A 21,432-nucleotide genomic window follows, 5' to 3' on the forward strand; every position below is an offset into this window, starting at 1 on the left:
ATAAACACTTCTGCGTGTGACTGAAATCGCAGTTGTTTCCGGAATAATCTGTTAGAGGCAGTCGTTTTGCAGCAGAGCCATTGCGCAACATTCCTTTATGGGTGTGACAAATGCGCGATTTAGCAGCTAAGTCAAACAGGTTAGTTTCAAAAATAAAATTGATTGGAAAGCAAGTAGGCCTAATGGGTTACCATTATTGACGAAATGGTTTTGTTAAGCAAAATGTTTAATTACAGCTTACAAACTAGCGTCAATGCAATGTGCATTTCATTGATAGTTCGAGCATCATTTCAGTTGACTAATCTTGGTGTAATAAGCTCTATAACAGTGCTGCTCAAACTTTTTTAGACACGCTCATGGATGATGGTGGAAAATTTCGCGCCCCCGTTAGCACCACATTATAAAACTAAGGTTATGTATGATGAGAGACCTTTCGAATATGAAATTCGGACTCTACACTGGGCAATTATCAGCTAGAGGTAAATCTCGGTGGGCGAGGAAAAAAATCGTTGAATAATTTGTCTAAAATAATCATGTCATGTCCAATGGTAGCACGTAGCATATACACACTTTAGACAATTTGGTGTCAAATGCCTTTAATTTCCTGAATTGGGTTAGGTTCAATCAAAAACCACTGGTACGGTCCAGTTCTATACCAATTCAATCCCGGTTCGGACTAAATACTATGTGTCGGAGGTTCTATGGGCTCCTCATCGCCGACCTCGCTGCAGTCGCAGTGCCTTGAAAAGCCCAATCCGAGTGGGCCGAGCTATAAGTCGGCAGCAAAAACGAGACGATGATAGAAGCGCACGTGACAGAGACTGTCTGAAGAGAGTGCCTGAGAGAGTGCAAGAACGAAGAATCAAGAGACGAAGAAATGCATATTCATTGAACTGTAAAACTTGTAATGCCGTGGAGCACAAAGCCTTAAAACAGGCTATAAGCACCACTGATGTGAATGATAATAATAATATTAATAAGAATACCAATTCAATTTATATGCTAATTTCTAAGATCCAAAAGCATTCACATATGGCACAAAAAAGCATATAGCACTTGGCATATGACATGACCTGATAAGATAATATTTTATTTCTCCATAACGTTGTCTTTTACTACGCACTCTGCACAGATGGCTCACAGACGGACCATAAAAGCATCAGCTCAGCTAACACCTACACGCAAGTTACTCCTAATTTGGTGACGTAGTCTGTTCGTTACAAGGTTCGGTATCAGTCATATCACGATCTGGCGTCGGTGTATGGATGGTACGACGCGATTATGACATTTGAATATTTCGCAATATTGCCGTTGTAGAAACTTGGAGGTTTCCACACCTACTAAACTCACTCTGAGTTAAAGAATCTCTGCTTTTCTCAGGCGGCTTTCCGCCTCTTCAGATGCTTTCACGACCCCGAAAGGGACGCGTACGTCCGCCAAAAATCACTACTCTATGGAGAGTCAGCCGACATTGCCAAATTGACTGGGAATTGGTTTACACGAGTTGGAAACTCAAATATATCATATTTCAGAGACCATTACCGCTAAGTAGTTTTATCAAACTTATCTGACATACACCACAAGCAGGTTTATGCCACACAATATCTAAGTGGAAACGAAGCTGGGACACGCTGCTTCACCATAATATATTCTCGCGCAGGCTTTTGAAATGAGGAATGATATGAAATAATAATTAGGGAAGTTACCAGTGGAAGATTCCAATGAGGAAAAAACTACTGAGAAACCCGGCCAGTATATGTTATCTTACCGATATGAAATTATATTTCGCGATACATATTACCGACCAGTCGCTTTAGTTTACCAACGAACTGTTTTATGCCTTCGTGAAGCTATGCTCGTACCAGCAGCATAAGTTATCCCATCTTGCATGAAATCAACTAATTGCGCAGTTCCTGTACCAGGCTGCGTATTTGTAACATATATTTCCACTTCAACAGCACGAAAATCGTTGCGCTGAGAACATCATGCTATTGCAACCTTTAATTTAATATCAAACACTAAAATGGAGCTCCTGTTATGCATCGAATTCATATTATGCCTGTAAGGACACTAATGGATCATTTTATACAATTACGAAGGTTTATGTAACATAGTTTTGTTGTGCCTGCGCAATCTCTAAATTGTTTACAACATTGCATTTTCCAAGTCCTTTGGGCGCGTGAGGCGACTTCAGTGATGATTAGTTCTCAGGAGTTTCGCTTGTGACTCACTATAGACGAGCTATCTGTCCGCCTAAAAATTATCTTCAATGCAGTGTACGTTTCATCGTTACGACAAGTATCATCATAATATTTCAGTTGGCTGATGACCAATGTTCCCTCTAATTTTTCACGAGTCTGCGCAAACACGCCAACTCACCGCGCAGACCCCTGGAGAACAGTTCGCAACCAGCCCCGTCCCCATAGGGTGATAAAGTAACCTGACTGACCCCCCTCGGCGTCTAGGCTTTTAGCCGGTGCTTATCATCTACATTGGGTGCGCGTTTAGTGGTTGTGTCGCCGAAATGCGCGAAGCATTTAAAATTTATATAACTCATGATTGCATCGGCCATTATCATGAGGAATTGTATATATATATTGCTATCAATTCTTATCATCTCCATGCTCACATAATCAGAATTACCGGCAGAATTCGGGCGTACCCGCTGGTATTATGACTTCGTTGCCTGATGCTATTTCGGGACCTACTATCGCTCCTATCTGCTATGTCAACATGCAGATATTGAAATCGCACAAACGTACTAAACTAAAAGACTTACACGATTTCAAATTGGCATTTCTTTACCGGGAAATAATGTTCCCTCGGTATGGCATTTGTCTTGTTGTGGGACTCGGATCGCCAGGACAGGAACATTCGGCGCCAGCCATTTAGGCGACTATGGACATGGACAGTTAAACATGTATAGTATATATATCGAAGTTTTCAGTTTTGAGTAAATCTTACGCAATGTTTATGCCACGCGGAGAAGACTATTCGTTAGTTTCTCGCAGATTAACTTCGAGCTAGCCCATATAGGTATTTATAACTTTGTTAAACCATGTTATTTCGCCATTCCGAGTAAATAATGCGCTATTGAAATGATATCAGTATCGCACACGCGTACGAGACCATACTTTAAAAAATCTCTTTCGCTAGGCGCACGTGATAGTAAATTCTCATTTCTTCACTGACCGCAATATTTACCTTTGCGGGCCGCACTTGTACCTCGGTTTCAGACTTCCGTGATAACACTATTTGCCCGTGGCATTTTTCACGAGTCTGCGCGCCAGCGTGTCCATTGGACAACAGTGCGCAACGACTAAAAAAAACACCACTTCGGATTTTTTGTGCGCAGCTTAGATTTTCTGTGCGCAGAGACAGTTTAAGCACTGCGCATTTGCGCACGTGCGCAGCTTAGAGGGAACATTGCTGATGACAGATAATGGTGCAATAAGTTCTACAAGGATTAAGTCGCCATATCCATGTCTTTGAGTGTTTATTTTTTATACGAGTCGTAAAGTTACATATATCATAGTTTTAACAAATTTATATGTCATGCATGGTAAGCAGGTTTATAGCCCATTATCTGAGTGGCAGTAACTTAGCTGAGACTAGGGTTAGTTCCGATATCAATAATTTTCACTATCCGGATAACGGATATATCCGTATGTTTCGAATTTAGCTAACCGGTTAACCGGATAGTGAATCCTAAGTGAGATAATCGATTTCACGAGGTCTGCATGAAAAATGGATGGCAAAATCATTACACAGTGTAATTGCAGCGCCCTCCTTATAAAGCTCACCGCATCAATAGTGTCATCCTGTAGCCGGGACCGGAGTTCTGTAACAAAGAGCCCAAACGTATTAAATACTCTTTCTGCTTCCACAAAATTGGCTGAACTATAGTAAGCAAGGCTGAATATAGTAAGCATAAGCAGCGCTTCCTTTTTGCCCTTTCTGCTGTTTAGGTGTCCAGTACTGGAAGGACGAGTAGCTGATACCGGAATTGAGGCTGGCATGATAGCTCGCTCTTATTCTGCCATGAGAAATTCACATGATCAGGCCAGTAGCCAGCCGAAAAATAAGGGGGGTGTTCAAATAAAACGAGGTGGTTTCGATTTTTTTTTCGAATTTAGTATCAGCGGAAATCAATTACGCTTGCGCGCACGAACATGTTTCTGGAATGCGTACATTCGATGTCATTCAGTTTCGCAATGTCAATCAACAATCACAATCTTAATAATCATGATCATAATAATCTCAGCGGCATATTGTCTCCAAGCCACCAAGAGATAGGATTCAGCGCATGTCAGGCCCGAGACTATGGTTACGCCAGCGATGATATCGTTCGTATCATGCCTATTGCAGATGCGATTGTGCAGGCCAGCGATAATATCTTGATCACCAAGGCAATGCAGATGCGATTATGTAGGCCAGTGATGGTATAATGTCCACAGAGCCTATTGCAGATGTGATTCCGCCAGCCGAACTATAGGCTTGTTGAAGACTCCAAAAACCAGGCCAGCAACGATAGCCGAGTTCGCGGCAATCAATGTCCTAATGTGGCGATCTTCTCAGCGAGAGATTCCGTCGCGTTACACAGTGCATTGACGTATCCAGCTAATTGGCGACACGCTTCTCGCTAATTGGCCGCGCGAAACCCTGATAATACGACTTATTGAAGCTTCCTAAAAGTTTAAAACACATTATTACCGATACTATTTTATCCGGTTAACCGGCAGATTTATATCCGGATATCGGATAATAAAAAAACATGCGGTTAACCGTTGTCCGGATAATCCAACCCTAGCTGAGACACGCTACTTCATCATAATAAATTCTATTCAGGCTTTTGATTGAAGTGTGATATCAAATAGTAATGAGGAAAGTAGCCAGTGGAAGATTCCATTGAAAAATAAAATGGTGTGAAGCCCTATATTGCTATGTTATCTTGTCGATATGTAATTATATTACATAATAAACATTAGTTACACTTTGCTTTGACTGTTCTATGCCTTTACGACGCTCTGTTCATAACAGCAGTATAGGTTATCCAATCTAGCATAAACGATACTAACTTAACAGTGCCTGTACCAGTCTGCACACTCGTCGCATATGCTGTTACTTACTTCACGAAGCTCAGGGATCGCGTTACATCGCAGCGAACGGATTCGTGTGCGGTGTACGAGCTGACATGTCTGCATTCTAAACCGATGACGCGCGAGTCAGCGTGCAATTGCTTCCGCCGTGCACTTATCCTGATCGATTATCGAACTGAACTAGATATAGCCTAGGCTAGCCTAAATATGCCATTACTTTGCATTTCACTACAGACATGCGATGCCACGCGCATTAATAGCGTAACGTGTATATTCAAAGAATAAACATTTTTGAACTGCATCACTAACGATACCTCTTAGTTGACAATTCACATATAGACCGTGCAACCTGATGGGATGATAATCCACGTACACATTAATAACATACAGTTTAAGGCCATATCAGTGGCGAGTAGTTTACTTGAATAATCCACAGCCGCAACGGCAATGGATTGCGGATTCGAGGCCGACCGAGGTCGATTTCAGGATTCCTACGTAAGTGTTTGAAATTTATCTAGTTTCTTCTTCGCCATATCAGGCGTAAAAGCCTAGAAGTGGACCATGCTATACGTCGGCAGCTACTGAATAAAAATAAAGGAGATTGGCCTGGTGTAAATGACCGGAGATGTCGACAAACACCATGAATAACCATAAACAACAAGGCTATATTGTTTGTGGGTAACATAAATGTATAAAATGTATCAGTTCATTCAAAACCATATTTACGAGATTTGTTAATGACTTAAGGTGAATATGGAAAACGTTAGCAGTCTATAGAAAATATTCACATTGGTATAAATCAGGGGTTCCTTGGGAATCTATGTTTTTTTTTGATGACATATGACTCTCGGAGAAATATAAAATGTGATTTACCAAGTAATAATGAATATCAAAGTGAAAGCAAAATCAAAATAATAATGTAACGAATTGAGGAATATCGACTGCATCTAACATCGAAATTTCAGATCAGTCGGGTGGTAATGACTTGAGTCATGTCTCGACTCGAGTCGCGATTTTTCAGTGACTAGACTTTTATCGACTCGATTCGAAGCAATTTGTGTATTGACTCGACTTGTACTCGAGTCACTACACATGACTCATCCAAGTAATAAAACTCAGGACTCGGACGGCCGGGACAGGCATTTCGTTTGAACTACTAAAAATAATAGCCTAAGCTACCACATAATGCTAGGCATTAAATATCCACTAAAAAAAGATGCAAAAACGTGATTTGAACAGGTTTGAGCTTGAAAATTAACAGGTAACACAATGACTTGGACTCAGTCTCGAGTCTCAACACTGTCACTATGGACTAAAACCTTTGAACACTATGACACGGACTTGACTCGGTGGTGAATTGAAAATGACTCGACTTGACTCGAGTCAAAACTAATAAAGTAGACTTGATTATGACTCGACACCTTGTGACTCGGTTACAACCCTGGGATATGGTAATGTTTGATAGATCACGTCCCAAGCGCAAAATTAATTGATACGGCCTCGAAAAATACTCTTGACACGCGGATTTCGAAAATATTCGCCAAACAATTTCGAAAAATTAAAAATTCGACACGGTCTAACAGCAAAAGAATTACCATAAATATGACCTATTACGGCGTTCCAATTATTCGCTACAAAGCCTGAATTCAATGGTTGTAAGTAAGTAACTTGGTTCTAAATCACATGTCAATCTTACTTTGCTGCTATTAATGGAGTCGAGTCATTTTGAATTCATAATCGAGTCAAATCTAAGTCGTGGTGGAAAGGGTCGCTCCCGAGTCTAAGCAATTATGTCTGCTGTTTAGTTTCGAGTTCAAGTCATGTTCAACCCAATTTTCACAACTTTGCTCTAGTGATATTGGGTGCCGCACATTGAAAATGTGCTGATTTCTATCATCGTTAACAATTTCTGATCCCAATTTAGATGTACGAGTACTGATAGACGAAATAACAATAGGGTGGATCTCTACTATTGTTCGAGGTAACAATGAAAATGCCTGACTTAGCCATCCTAGTTTCGAGTCATATGACTCGATTGAATCATGCGCAATGACACTAGTACAAGTCGAGTCGATTCACAAAAAGACTAAGTCAAGTCGAGTGATTTTCAGTTTTCAAGAAAGTGACTCGAGTAAGGCAGAGTCATCGAACAATATAGGTGGTTAAATCGTGCAGCAGCGTACTACGCACGTACTAGTAGTTTGTTGCCTATAGAGTCGGAAGAAAACGTTAACTTTCCGATGCGTCACACACTTCGACCCATTCTTTGGCTATGGCTACATTCCTCAAGTACGCCTTACGAGTGCAAGTGTGTTTGTAAACAATATGGTCAAACATTCTGCTTCTGCCAGGAAGGAATTGGTTTGATTTTTTGGCCTCTCCTGTGAAGCCTGTATGTTCTCATCGTCCTTTTTATCTCGATATTTTTGCTCCACAATCTAGTTTCCCGATGGGATTTTCCGTTTCCTATGATTCAGTTAAGGAAGTTTTTCACCGCTGGCCGTCGGGCCGAAGCTGCCTTGAAATGGAAGTCGATTTTCAGAGGTATGTTTTTTTCTCGTGAGTGGCCGAATCTTCCAATGACTTTCTCATGAAATGTTGTCGGTTGGTACTCGATTGGGGATCGGCACCATTCGACGAGTCAAATTCCTCCTTTTTTCTAATGCTTTGTGAGAAATGTCGCTTCACGTTGGTCTTTCTTTCCGAGCGCTTTCCTAGAATATAGGAATCGGTTGATTTGACCGGGAAAATTGATATACTTTAAAAAAATCTGAATCAAGTACTAATTCAAATGCTTTGAGTCGAGTAGCGAGAGATGATTTTTTCGAGCACTGATATTATCAGCTTGTTGCTTCTATAGAATTGATTAACCGATTGGCACTGGCGGTTTTATCAAAAACATTTGCTGCACTTTTCAAAACTGAAAAACACGACACCAATGGGATGCGAAATGGGTTACATCGTTGGACTCAGAATGTCAACGTCTGACCCACTACACCACGAAACGAGACGAGAGCAGGTCAACAACCCGTGTATATAATCGAGAAGACTAGATAACTTTTCTGTAAAAATGGACATGTTTTGGTTACTTCCTTATAGAGTCCACTACGAATACCTAGCGCTAATTTGTACCTGCTATTCACTGCAGCAGAGATAACATCTTTCGAACAAGGCACGAGTGACCGATTTTGCTCAACTTATGCAATCGATACTGTAGAGCGTTTGAACCTAAACCGCAGTCTGATTCATGCGTCAGTCAGGTATTTAATATGAAGTAGAGCCGGCATTATATTCTTTCTGGTCATGGAATGTACAAATTTGCACTTCCAAGATTTTCCATGCTGTTATGATAAACTCATGAACACAACGGGGATATTGTCAGTGGCCATCAAATCTCACAAAACATCATGATTCAATCATGAGTGACAGAATCTCAAAATCTATTCGGGTGGCCTACAAGTTATAAATACCATTAAGAGTGCATTGTCTCAGATACCTTTTCAGGCCTCACTGAGTATGATATTATTGGCTGGTAAGCAGACTTGTACATTTGTACAAGCTACCAATCTACTTAGTCGCCGGTTAAGTAACAACTGTTTTTTTTTTACTAGATTGAGTTAGACATTTTGAAAAGTGTGTAGTTTTAGTTCAGTAGTTCATTAAATAGTTGCCCACATCTAGAAAACACGTGTCATCATTTGGCGTAAATCTTGTTGTAAACATCGTGATGTAAACCTCAGAGACCTCATCACTACAGAGACTGGCGTAGCCGGGTTGTTTGGGGTTGCAAGCCTTCCACATACGTAGAAACCTTATTTTAGAAGTGACAATTCCGCATCCAATATTACTCATCTCGTTAGCGATTCAGTAATTTGTATTATCAGTGCTGCCAATTATCGACAATCGACAGGGCATAGCGGCATGCGATCTAGTTGTTAGTTGCAGATATTTTATGGTCGAAGTTCACGTTACCGATATCGAACAACCAGCAGTTTGTAAAAGTCTGTTGGTATATAATATTTTAGGAAGGGGGTAGTGTTTTACCCTCATTGGCCGAATGATTAGGATCAAGTGTTGTAAAGCAAAATGAGATCTGTAAAATGAAACTGAAAACGAGTAAAGTTCATGTCAAAGTCAGCAAAGGTCCGCTTTACTTGAAGCTTTACCTGCTTTCCATTGTAAATCAACTATGGGGTTGGGCATATTGATCGTTCCAAAGATCCCAGAACTGTTATTAAAACTCTTCGAAGGTTTTAAAGCGTTCTCATGCTTGGCGAAGTTTATGAATGCGTATCCGAGCGGTCTTCCGACTCCATCTTTGCTGAAAGTCTTCAGATCTCGCATCTCTCGAGAATCCGTGATAACTACGCCGCGTCGATGTTTGAATTGGGACAGGAGAAGCTCCTGAAAACATAACGAAATCAGTTTATTGAAGTAGGCCTACTCTTCATAGAGTAAATGAGTTAGTCACACAAAACTGCTACAAACAAAATAGAGAACAGCGATTCTCTACCTTATCAGCCTGTGTACTGGTAAATTTCCCCAAATTAAGGTCAACACAGAATGTAATGACGACAACAGCATGCAATTGAAAACCAAGAAACTGAATTTCAATTAAATGAGAAATTTGATACCGTCCGTTTGATATCACACCTGTTATACCATAGGTCTCATTGAAGATTCTGGAAGAAGGGATAAAACCAACAACTCACTTTTGACCGTTTGGTCTATTTTGAAAGAAATGCGACTAAATGCTTACCAGATTGACAATACTGGTAAACATTGCTAAATAGCATTTACGAATTTCGTCAAATTTTTTAAAGTCTTTATGACTCATGACTGGTCTCACACGAGTTGTAGGCATGTTTAAACTATGGTACAGCACTTGTAGCATTGTTGGCTGGAGAATTCCAGGTTAGCATACGGAATCGTCCGGTTAAAAAAAGGTTAAGAACCACTACTCTAGTCATTTTTGTATACTGACTTGACGATAACACTTCACAGAACACACACATATTTCAGCACCGAAGTCGTGTCCAGTAATTCTCAGTTTACCGATAGACTCGTGTCGTAGCTATGGATAAAAATTGTTTACATGACAGATCGAATACTCTCAACTGATGCTACTTTTACCAGGTTTTTATGCAGGGACAGTGGTTCTAAACCTTTACTAACCCGGTGAACCGTTACATTTATCTGAAAGCATTTGGAGAGCCCCATATTTCCGTCGAGTCACAAAAAACCTACCGCCTTACAGATCTAAATACACCACTTCAGAATACTGGTTCACTATATCAACTGCGCATTACCATCAGTGTTGAAGGAAAAATCCTTTAAACATGATCATCAAAGAAAATATATTACAGTAAATCATTTCGACTTTTGCTGTATGAGTCGGGTGTGTGTTTTGACTTCCGGTGAACCCTGAGACTGGCTCAAAATAACTTGGACAACGAGATAATTTTGGTTGTCTGATTACACTAATTAGAGGAAAATGTCGGTAATCTAATTCTAACATAATTCGTGAAATGTTTCTTTGCTCTAACTCAGATTCTAATTTCTGGTCTTTCCGAAAATGCTACAGGAGAACTGTATCGCGCGAAACGAATCAAGCATAGTGTGCAGACATTTGTCAGTCACATGCTTATAAGGCTGAGGTCTGATCTGATATGAACTGGACTTCATTCCATGTCCCAAGTTTTCGCGAATTGCGTAATTCTAATACAATGCAATTTGGAACAACTGTGTAACTGTGTGCCTTTAAGTCTAGTGTAATTTGGAAAAATACTGTCTATTATAATTCGGATTCTTGTCTAAATTGGAAAAATAACTGTGCAGCTATAACTCTAATTCTAACCTAATTTGTAAAAAAAACTGTACAGCTACCATTTTGATTCCAAATTTAATTTCTAAAAGCTGAAAATAATCTAGTTGTCCAAGTCTGGTTCATAGAACCCCTGGTGTTATCGTGTGAACCCGGTTAGGAACAACTGCTCTAAGTTAAATAAAAAGCATGCTCATAGTTGTGATTCTGACATACCTTCAACTTTTTACCGTCCACACTTCTAGGAAGAATGTCAAAAATAAGTGAAGTTGTAGAAAAAAAAAACATTAGAAGTGTGTCTGTCTGTTTGGCCCGTTTTGCATTGTTGATCTTTTCACGTTTCTTCCATTCTATTGCGTCGAGACCGTCCGAGGCTTGCGTTCCTACACAGAAAACTACTGGTGGTCGCTGGAGTCAGGATTGCAATTTACTACAATTGCTAATTGGAGGTGGCTATTTTCGAAGTATATTCTCGATTATAGCAAAATGATTCATGACACTAACACACAATACAAAGGTAGAATCTTGATGAAGCATTTTCAATTACCGTGACACAGGGGGCTGTAATTCACTAAAATAAGTGTTGTAACTAATTAAAAAACACTTTCTACTTTTCAAAATCAAGCTGCAAAAGTAATTTCCGCAGTTTGATCGGGAAGTAGAAATGGCAGTAGTCATAACATAAACAATTTAATAATTACTTGAATTGGCAAAAACTACAGCAGACCAGAACTTTAATTTGAAACAGAGAAAGTGAACTTTCAAAAGAGGTAGATAATAGCGGCAAAAATTAGCCAAAAAGGTTGAGAACCACTGGACGATGTCCAGTAGGGTGGTTCAAAAATACCTTATTTCCCGGGGATTCACTGATTAAATTGTTAGGTTGCATAAAAAATGCTTCGCGTCAAATTTGGGTCGATTCCAACCAATGAAAGCTGAAGCAGAGTCAATTCAAATTTTTAAATTTATGATGAAAACTAAAAAATAAATTTTGAAATTTTACTATCAACCCTATGAAATTGGTAAGTTGCCTAAATGAACGACATGTAACTATTTTTGTTCGATTCCAACGGGTAAAAGCGAAGTTATTACAGTTGAAATCTTAAATTCGCTAACATACCATTGACGGCGGGAAAACCCAGAATTATGAATGAAAAAGTCAAATAACTTTGTTTCTACGTCTTGGAGTTGCGTCAAATTTGTTTTTCATCGTTTTCTTAGACAACTCAACAATTTCATGAGGTATGCAGACAAATTTGAAAAAAAAAAAGATTCATACCCTTAATAAATTTCAATTGTGTCTCTGTCGGCCTGTACTGGTAAGAATTCAGCAAAATTTGGTGTGGAGCGTTTTTAGGCAAATGAACAATGTAATTAGAAGATGCCCGGGATCCTGAAAAAATGTTATTTTTGAACAACCCTAATGTTTAGTCATACGGGAACTTTACCGCTTGGATATTATGATGACTCATACGATACAAATGTATCGGAACGTTATTTTGATAAAATGTGTTATTCAAAAGTATATTATACCGTGCCATGCCAAAGACCGCATTGCAGGTCTGCCAAATATACTACGAATTTAAATCTCAATTTCAGAAACGGAACAAGTTGTACGCCAGCTCATTAGTTATTGAATTGATTTAGAAATTCGGAGCGAATTTTTCACATTGTGTCATGACACCGTTCATGACCTGATTTCGATTTGGCATACATCACAATCCACAATACTGCAATTGCTGTACCATATTGTTTAAAAGTAGCCTACCCTACAACTGGTTCAAGGATATTTACATGTGAAAGCCAAAGCTATGACAAAGTCACAAGGTTCCGAGTCACAAGTCCAATGGACTGTTAGGCTATAACTTCGACTCAAGTCAAGTCAAATCATTTCCAACTCACCACCGAATCAAGACCGACTCCACGTCAAGGAGCAATGCGCCGAGTCTGAGTCATTGTGTTAAGACTTGAGTCCGAGTCCAAGTGATCGTGTTCATTATGCAGTAAGAGTTAAATCAGGTTGAACTCTTGGGTGATATCTTGGGTCGACTCATGCGCAAAGACTCTAGTACAAGTCGCGTCAATACAGAAATTGTCTCGAGTCGACGTGAGTCATTTAGCGTTTTTAAGAAAATAACTTGAGTCAAGTCGAGTTGAACGAAAAATTGTGATTCGAGTCATTGCAACCCTGCCAAAACCTAAGAAGACTTGGTCAAAATTGTTGGTTTTTCACTGTCCTATTTGGAGACATCTGAGAGTATGAATATGTCCAGCCCACAACAAGGTTGCAATAATTTGAAAATAAATCAAACAATAAAGTGATTTTAACGGGACTTAATGCCTTACGGTGTCTTCAATAGAATCAAAATGACACTAGCAACTTTCTGATTACATTGAACTTTCAGATATCCATTTTTAAGTTGCACACAATTGCCTTGAATTTCTATTTTTGATGACTGGTCTAGAGTACCAGCACCACAGCACTGACAAAATTGAACTGAATATTGGCTCTCGAGTATCTTGTCGTACCATACCTTCCTTGCCGAGGTTCAAATTCCTTTTGTCAGTCATTTCATTCTTTCGCTTCTTCTGTTGACCGATCATTCCGTTCGGGAAGCCCTGAAATGGCAGTCAACCGCACGGTTAAAGCCAGACTTGTACAAATTACCAGTCTAGTTAGGGTATTTAATAGTTCTAAATGAGGATTTCGAAAAGTGAGTAGTTCTAGCTCTGGTTGCAGATTTCATAAAGTGAGCAGTTCTCGTTGTGCATCTTAAATATAATTCAGTTGTAAAACAACCAGAAAGCAGGTGTTATCGTTCGGTGTTTTGTTGTTATGTGTTCCATCTCAAATATTTCACAGCTCATTTGCAATTCAGTAGTTTCATTTATTTATAGTTATTAGCTGTTTTAATTAGGATTGTTAAGGTTGTTGTTTATAGATTAGTTGAAGATGTGAGTTTTGTAACGTCAATACAAATTTTGCAAATCCAAAAGTTTGTACTTAGTCCGGTTGCAGCACCGCAATAGTGGATCAAAATTGATCATGGACGCAACTACATACGTTTTCTATACCATTCAGCGCGTTGATACAAATTGTCCCTTCTGAAGAGGTCTAGAATTTGATGGAAGCACATCTGCTAGACATTTCTGATGGCAGAGTTGATGGAGATCTGAATACAAGATGACAGAAACGTGACAGCAACGCATCCCAACACACCAATATATCCAGGAGTTGTACAATGTACATGTACATGTACAGTACAGGCACCTGGTGACTATACAACTAATGGTGAGGGTAATATACAGACACTACAGTAGGAGATATTGACCTGGGGTCTATATATCCCTTGATGGTGTAGGCCAACACATATTACCGTAGTTGAAGGGCCATGTAAGGCCAATGTTGAAAAAAGAATAAGAAGCTATATTGTCCATTATAACATCTGTTCTCATTGCGGACTGACATATATACTGTGTTTCATTTTTGGCGCGCACAACAGTTTGCAAGCAAAAGTGACGAGCATTTATTAGTAACCAGGGGCCATCATTAGGAGTGGGCAGAAGATATGATATTTCGTTTGTAGTCATCGGGATACCAAATCCCCATGAAGTGTTTTTACCGAAAATTTTCCTAAAAAAATCATGCTCTCAAAGAATGAACAAGGCGATTATTAGGGCCCCCCTTGTATACTAGGAGTTAGTTTACTACCATCAGACGTGGTCATGGTCAGTGACAAAGTATTTCAACTTCTGGTCAGGGTTGTAACTAAGTCACATGGTTCCGAGTCATAAGTCGTTCTCACTTTTATAGTTTCGACTCGAGTCAAGTTGATTCATTTTCAATTCACCACCGAGTCAAGTCCAAGTCAGCGAGCAGAGGGTCGATTCCGAGTCATGGTAACAGTTTCCAGTTAAAGTCTTGTTTAATCGACTCTTTATGACTGTTTGGTGATATCGAGCGGTTCGCATTTATAATATACTAATTTTTCTCACTTTTAACAGTTTCTGGTCACATTTTCAAGCACCGCTAACAACAGATGAAATACCATCAGTCTGGTTACTTCACTATTTTTCGATATTACAATGAAATGTCGGTCTCTGCAGCCTGAGTCTCAAGTCATATGACTTGAACTCGAGTCATTACCGTATTTTGAGAAAATTACTTGAGTCATCAGTTGAGTCATCAGAAAATCGCGACTCACATCGAGTCATGACTCGATTCATTACAACCCTGATTTTGGTAATACTCAAGTATAGTTAGGTTTATATACTTGCACTACTGACTGAATTCGTGAAGATTTTAGACTGCTTTCACTTGTACCTAACTTTTTACGTAAAACCGGCCTACTTACTTCTCAAACTTGATTTTTTGTCAAGCGGAAGATAGTTTCGAGATAAGCTTGCATGGTTGTTATGAGCTACATTGGCATGACACGTGGGTGAAATACTCCTGCATTGCAAACACCAAAGGTATTTTTGAAAATTGCACATAAGCCTGTGTCGTGTCATTTGTCATGCTATGTCACTCACGGAGATGCACCTGCAATTCCGAAATTATCAAACTTCGATTACTTGCCAAAAGCATGGAACACGTCCAACAAATCTACTTTTTCAAACTACTTACACGTGTACTTTTGGTTGAATTAGGACCAGATACTGAGGCGAATGGTCTCGTTCTACTTAGTAATACTATTGACACAGTTACTGTTCAGAACTACCGCATATAAATATTATTTCAAATAGTAGCAACGAGTCTTCTAATTGCTTAATAAGGAATAGAAATACTTCTACTTCCATCGTCAGATAGTGTAAAACTAGAGCCCTGGTTGTAATGACTCGACATGAGTCAGACTCGAGTCATCATCATAGAATTGGAAAATAAATGACTCAATTCAAGTCACTCGGTCTATTGACTCGAATTGAGTGATTTTCAAATTTTATGATGATGACCGTGGGTCATTTAGAAAATTGTAAATGGACCATTCTGTGAATTTATTGAAAAGTTTGAGAACCACTAGGTTACAAGATCATAATTATAATGCACTTACAATGTCACTGTCAATGCCAATGTGTCTTGAAAAGTATGTCGCGGTATCAAACTCACCTCGTATTACAATTGAAAATGTCACTGCTTGAAAGTTGCGCAAATTGCTTGAATCTGATCGATAAAAAGACCTTTGTCTGTAATGACAAAGAAAAGATACGTCGATTCAAAATCGACTCAAATTCAAACTCAACAGTTAATCAATGTGTTGAGATTTTTTGTTAAATACAGAAGTAATCATATCGGCAGTGATGTCACAGAATGAAAAACTCTCATATCCGAGATTATTGATTCAGGGATAAAACAAAATCTGAACTTACCCATATGGTGCATTTCAGTCTAATATACATTGATGTTCGTCAGATTACATCTGATCTGTTGAGATTGCCGTACGAATGTCTTTATGATCCAACTGATCAGCATCGGAGGAATAGGACTTGAAATTATATGTCATATGATGATCTTCCATAGGCAAGGTCTCTGTTAGAAGAGGGACGACGTCGAAATTTGACAAGGTCATTTCAATTCCCATACACATGATGTAGGTTGACATGCAAAAGGTATGACATATTTGCATATTGGAGGGTGTGCGATCTGGCTTCCTACTGACCATGGTAGCGTACATTAGCACAGTGTATTCGAAGATTCAACACATCGCGAACAGCATAAATACAACACACAATTTAATGACATATAGTAATTTTATATATAGAATGTTACTTGGAAGTATCCACTGAGAGAACAGACTAACGGAATATGTGACATTTTCATTAAGGAAGACACTGATTCTTCATTTGTATGACGAACTTACACTCATTGAGAACCTGAGATGCAGTTCATCCATTTTTCAAGATTCATTCCAACTTGACGTTTTTCTTGACAGTTAAAAAAGAGAGACATCTGAAGATATTATGTGCATTAAAGATGAATAGCTCTTTGCTGCTCTTATATAAATGAGCTCCGATTAAAGAGCACTGACTGTTTTCACATAGCTATGTACTGCCTTATTAATACCGATTTCAAATGGAGAAAAGAAATGATTCACATAATTGAAATTTTTTGTCAACTTGACTTGAGTTGAGTCATCTTCATGGAAAATGTAAATGGAAAATGACTCGAGTCAACTTGAGACACTTTATGTGTGGTGTCAAATATGACTCAAACGTTATATACAACTTGATTGAAGTCTCGTGTATCAGGATCAATACTTGACTCTGCGACTCGAGTCAAGACGAGTGAAGTCATGACTCGATTTATTACAAGCCTGAATGTAGCCACGGTATTGTCATAAAAGGATATTGTTACGAAAATCTTGTCTATCCGCGTTTCTGTTGCTCATTATCAGTTACTCAAAAAGATGATTCTTGCCATTTTAAAAGCTAGTACTGGGAAATTATTACCAAAAGCCTGCGTCTCATTCAGACAATCTATTTGGTAAAACAACTTATACTCAAGTACTCATCAGAACTTCTACTTTTGAATATTACTTCAAGTAGTTGTAACAAGTCTCAAATCACCCATAATTGATAAGAAATTAAGGGGTCAACTTCAAACTTCTTACCAAGTCTCGGAGATTTATCTAGGCTCCCCCTTGTCATATCATCTGTGTAAGCAGTGTCTTATAAAAGTCAAGACGCGGGCCGTGCTACAAGTCGGGAGCTAAAGGATAGAAATGAAGAAAATTGGCCTGGTTTTAGCGACCGTGATAGTCAACAAACACCATGAACACCACAAACAACAACATAATTACTTCTACTTCAACCACAAGATAGTGCAAGGCTAGAGCTAGAGCTAGAAACTGTGTTTACCTGTAGTCATACACATGTTAGGAGTGAAAAGAATGAGTATATCATGGTTTTTACTGGTGATGCCGACAACCAGTGTTGGGATGACTCGAGTCACTTTTTTCGTATGACTTGACTTGGCGTGTCAGAAATGTGGTTTGACTCGTGACTCGGAGACAAGGTTTCGAGTCAATCTCAAGTCATCAAGTAACAGTGTCGATAAAAATGGCTGATCTTGCATATATTCGAATTGTTCTCGGTACGCTGGTGTGACATGTAAGAGTGAGCAATCACTATTTTGAATGATAATTATAGATTGAGGCTATACAGTTATTTGAGTACTTTATCAGTTCTACGCATGTGTGGGCGGTACGAAGCCTTTTTTACATGTATTTTAAACTAGGTATAGTCGTCATACGGTTCCAAACTAATGGCAACTTCCAAACAGCTCTTGGTATCAAAATGCGATGACGCAAATATGCTTCGTACTTCAAAAAATCAACTTGAATTGAACTATGACTTGACTCGTGACTTGACTTAACTCGAGCCACCTTTGAAAATAGGATGACTTGATTTGACTCGAGTCAAATATCAATGACTTGAAATGACTCGTGACTCGAAGGTGGTGACTTGGTTCAAACACCGCCGACAACACGCCACTATTCGGATCTGAAATCATGGATTTGCCAAAATAATGTAATTTATAATTTACTCACTTTTCACCTCCTCATGTGTCAGTCGGACATTTATGTTTGTCAGATTCCGACTGAACGGTTGAGATTGTCATGCAAACGTCTTTCACGAAAGAAATTTAGATGTATCGGAGGAACAGCCTCTTAAATGAGATGTTATGTACAATGATATTCTGATGGCAATCCACTGTAATAAAAGCAAGAGTTGTTGTATAAAGTAGATTCAGTAAATGTAGCCATCTATAGAAAGCACAGCAGCCGACCATATTCATCTATTTTCTATAGTCACAGGCTGAAATGGTCAGGATTTCCTCAGTGTTACTCAGGTAGAAAAAGCATCATACGTTTCTACTCAAGTGCAATTTATAAGTAACTTGAAAGACAAATGCCAGTTTTGCCAGAAAAATGAAAACTGTTCAGGTAGAAGTGTAAGTAGTCCTAAATCATAACAACTCGAGTACAGTAATTAGTACTAGCATGCAAAACTTATTTGAGATTTAAGTACTTAAAAAAAATTTAAATGACTTCATTACTGACCATCACTGCTTGCAGAGGACCTGATTTGGTTTTCTAGTTTATTTCACGTCCAAGCTTAGCAATGGATGTGTGTGCTTGAAGCGAGATGAAATATATTTTGAGCATCGTCGGCCACATCGGAACGATCAGCAAAGGTTTAGTTATCAGTTTGATGGGTAGTTCATGAGATATCCGGTAATAGTCAGGCTCTAGTTCAACACACAATGGCAGGGTGCAGACTAGTACACCATACTCAATTAACCGGGACCGGGAACTACTTAATTTTTAAAACAAACAGCTATAACTATTTATTTTCAAAACTAGTAACTAGAATTACCGTAATTTTCCAAGTATAGTACGCCTTCATGTATAATACGCACCCCTAAAATAGCATGTAAATTCTGGGAAAAGGCCTGTACCCATGTATAGTACGCACCCTGCATTTCAGTACATGAATAGTCCCGATTTCGTATACGATGTCATTCTGTTTTGCGATGTCACTGTTGAACAATCATTACACGACGATCGTTAATCCATAGTGATCTAGTTGTCCCAATCTGGCTGAGAAAACCCAGTTATCGTGTGAACCCCGGTTAGAAACCCCTGCTGCAAGTTAGCCTAATGAGAAAGTATGCTAATAGTTGTGGTTATGACATACCTTCAGGTTTTGACACTTCCAGTAAGATTGTCAGCACATAATCGAGTTGTACGTCTGCATTTTTCAGTTTGGCCCGATTTGCATTTTCAATCTTAACATGTTTCTTCCATTCTGTCGCGTTGAGACCTTCATGGGCTTGCGTTTCTACACAGAAAAATCACAGGTGGTCATGTAGTCTGCATCGCACTTTTCTACAAGTGTTAATCGGAGGTGGCTACCTAGCTTCACGCTGGGTTGCTATGACTCGACTTACCGGTGACTCAACTTGACTGGAGTAATTTTTTCAAATAACTCTACTCGAATAAATTGATGTGTTGAATCAACTTGCCTCGAGTAATTTCTTCAATAGACTTGACTTTAGGATTACCATATTCTGGAATCGGGAAAGGGGGACGCTTTTTCAAAATGTTTAAACTTGGAGAAGTCAAAATTATGTCAAAATTGTAGCGTTAGGCCAAAAATTGTCTAAATTGTTTACAAAGTAACAACTTTTTTGCAACCTGCGTTTCGTTCATTTTGTATATTTTGCAGTGTCTGTGAACTTGTCATTTGACATTTCACCGCTTGTAGCCTACTTTATAGGCCTGCAGTTGTAGACGGCCCCATGGTCTGCTTATTGTGAATCGTAAACATTCAAATGAAACAAATAGGTCAACATGGTGCTCAACGTACCGCAATATCCCAACTGAAGCTACACTGCGTGGACATTGCAAGGTTCTTATATCAAGAAGTGTTGTGCTACTAAACATTTTAATTATCTCTACCATAATCCGTGGTGTAACTTCTGCAATTCTTCATAGGGCCAGATTTTCTTAAAATAAAGTTAGAAAAATTTTCAGTTATCGATGCAAAAAAGTTTTTTTCAGGCCATACTACTTCGTAAGGAACGACAGTTCCAACCGGAAATGAAGACAATTCTAACGTTATGTGGGAAAACACCTCATTTGTATACATTATTTTTTAAAAATAGGTCCAAAATGTCAAAATATTGATTTTTAGGTCAAAATCGTTCTTTTTTAGGTTAAAAATAAGCCTAGTCAAAACCATTCACGTCATCAAATTCTCCGTTGGGATTGTTAGCATTCTGATTGCATTTGCATTTTCCTTACCATTTTGAGAGTTGATACAATTTGAAATTTTGTCGAAGGTGAGGTCTTGAATCGGACGCGAGCACATCGCTTGGACATGCCAATGGCGATCTGAATACAAGATGTCATAAATGTGACAGCAACGTATTGAATTTGAAACATATGAATACAAGCAGGAAAATAATGTTCATGCATCTGAGATCTTATGATCATACGTACAACACACTTGATATCAAAAAGAAACCATCAAGTTTCGCATTAAATTCAAATTTCTGATATTTATTTATTTGATATTTTTGGTATTTGGCATCGCCATGACCCAACATATCCATCACTGTTTCAATTCAATAGTGAAAATCACCTAATAGTTTTATGGTCTTGTTCTACGTTCACTTTAGTTACAGCGAGTAGTAGAGGTCGACCGATATCGACCTTGCCGATGATCGAGGCCAATGTTTGGAACTTCGCTCCGAGTTCTCAGTCTCAGGAAATCGACGACACAAAGGGGGCTGCGTGACAGATTGCCCTTGCAGGACAAGTTGAACTGGGTGAGCATGCAGTGAAACTATGCTTCCTGCATCACAGCCTACCTCTACTGGACTGATCTGTGATTCTGCATCATCTTTTGCTCTTTGGGATATCCCACATTTCAATGAATGTGCACAATTAGGCAATAATTGTTTTCTAGTTTATTGATCAGCTTTCTGTGGCATGCACAAGAGAC

At 39.0% G+C, this 21,432-nt stretch overlaps 1 protein-coding gene and 1 long non-coding RNA gene across 4 annotated transcripts in view; both read right to left on the reverse strand.

Moving 5' to 3' along the window:
• LOC145448396 (uncharacterized) overlaps positions 1 to 21,432 on the reverse strand; it is a 445,163-nt gene that overhangs the window by 169,438 nt on the left and 254,293 nt on the right. The window contains exons 3-6 of one of the 3 annotated variants that reach the window (XR_013917941.1): positions 16,291 to 16,450; positions 16,031 to 16,107; positions 13,988 to 14,096; positions 13,522 to 13,542 (exon numbers count right to left, since the gene is read on the reverse strand). This is a non-coding gene — a long non-coding RNA (uncharacterized LOC145448396). Of the gene's footprint in view, positions 1 to 13,521; positions 13,543 to 13,790; positions 14,097 to 16,030; positions 16,108 to 16,290; positions 16,451 to 21,432 lie in introns of those variants that run through there. The other 2 variants (XR_013917931.1, XR_013917902.1) reach the window with 2 other exon arrangements.
• LOC145437894 (RNA-binding protein 28-like) lies at positions 5,399 to 13,758 on the reverse strand. Its single transcript, XM_080315303.1, has 4 exons — positions 13,458 to 13,758; positions 11,140 to 11,306; positions 9,266 to 9,503; positions 5,399 to 7,813 (listed from the first exon to the last, which is right to left on the reverse strand). Exons 1-4 carry the CDS (start codon positions 13,525 to 13,527, stop codon positions 7,638 to 7,640), a joined length of 651 nt encoding a protein of 216 aa, XP_080171429.1. The 5' UTR covers positions 13,528 to 13,758; the 3' UTR covers positions 5,399 to 7,637.

The sequence above is a fragment of the Botryllus schlosseri genome, chromosome 1 (genome assembly GCF_051294905.1).
Source record: "Botryllus schlosseri isolate E-star chromosome 1, Bs_hap1, whole genome shotgun sequence".
Classification (NCBI taxonomy): Eukaryota; Metazoa; Chordata; class Ascidiacea; order Stolidobranchia; family Styelidae; genus Botryllus; species Botryllus schlosseri.

What these genes read in the sequence shown, in the direction of transcription:
- LOC145437894 (XM_080315303.1), bottom strand. Translation starts at nt 13,527, where the DNA reads ATGATCGGTCAACAGAAGAAGCGAAAGAATGAAATGACTGACAAAAGG. An exon ending in TGGACGGTAAAAAGTTGAAG is followed by an intron (nt 9,504 to 11,139) that starts GTATGTCAGAAT and finishes TTATGTTTTCAG; the next exon opens with GAGCTTCTCCTGTCCCAATT. An exon ending in TGATTTACAATGGAAAGCAG is followed by an intron (nt 7,814 to 9,265) that starts GTAAAGCTTCAA and finishes CCTATATTCTAG; the next exon opens with GAAAGCGCTCGGAAAGAAAG.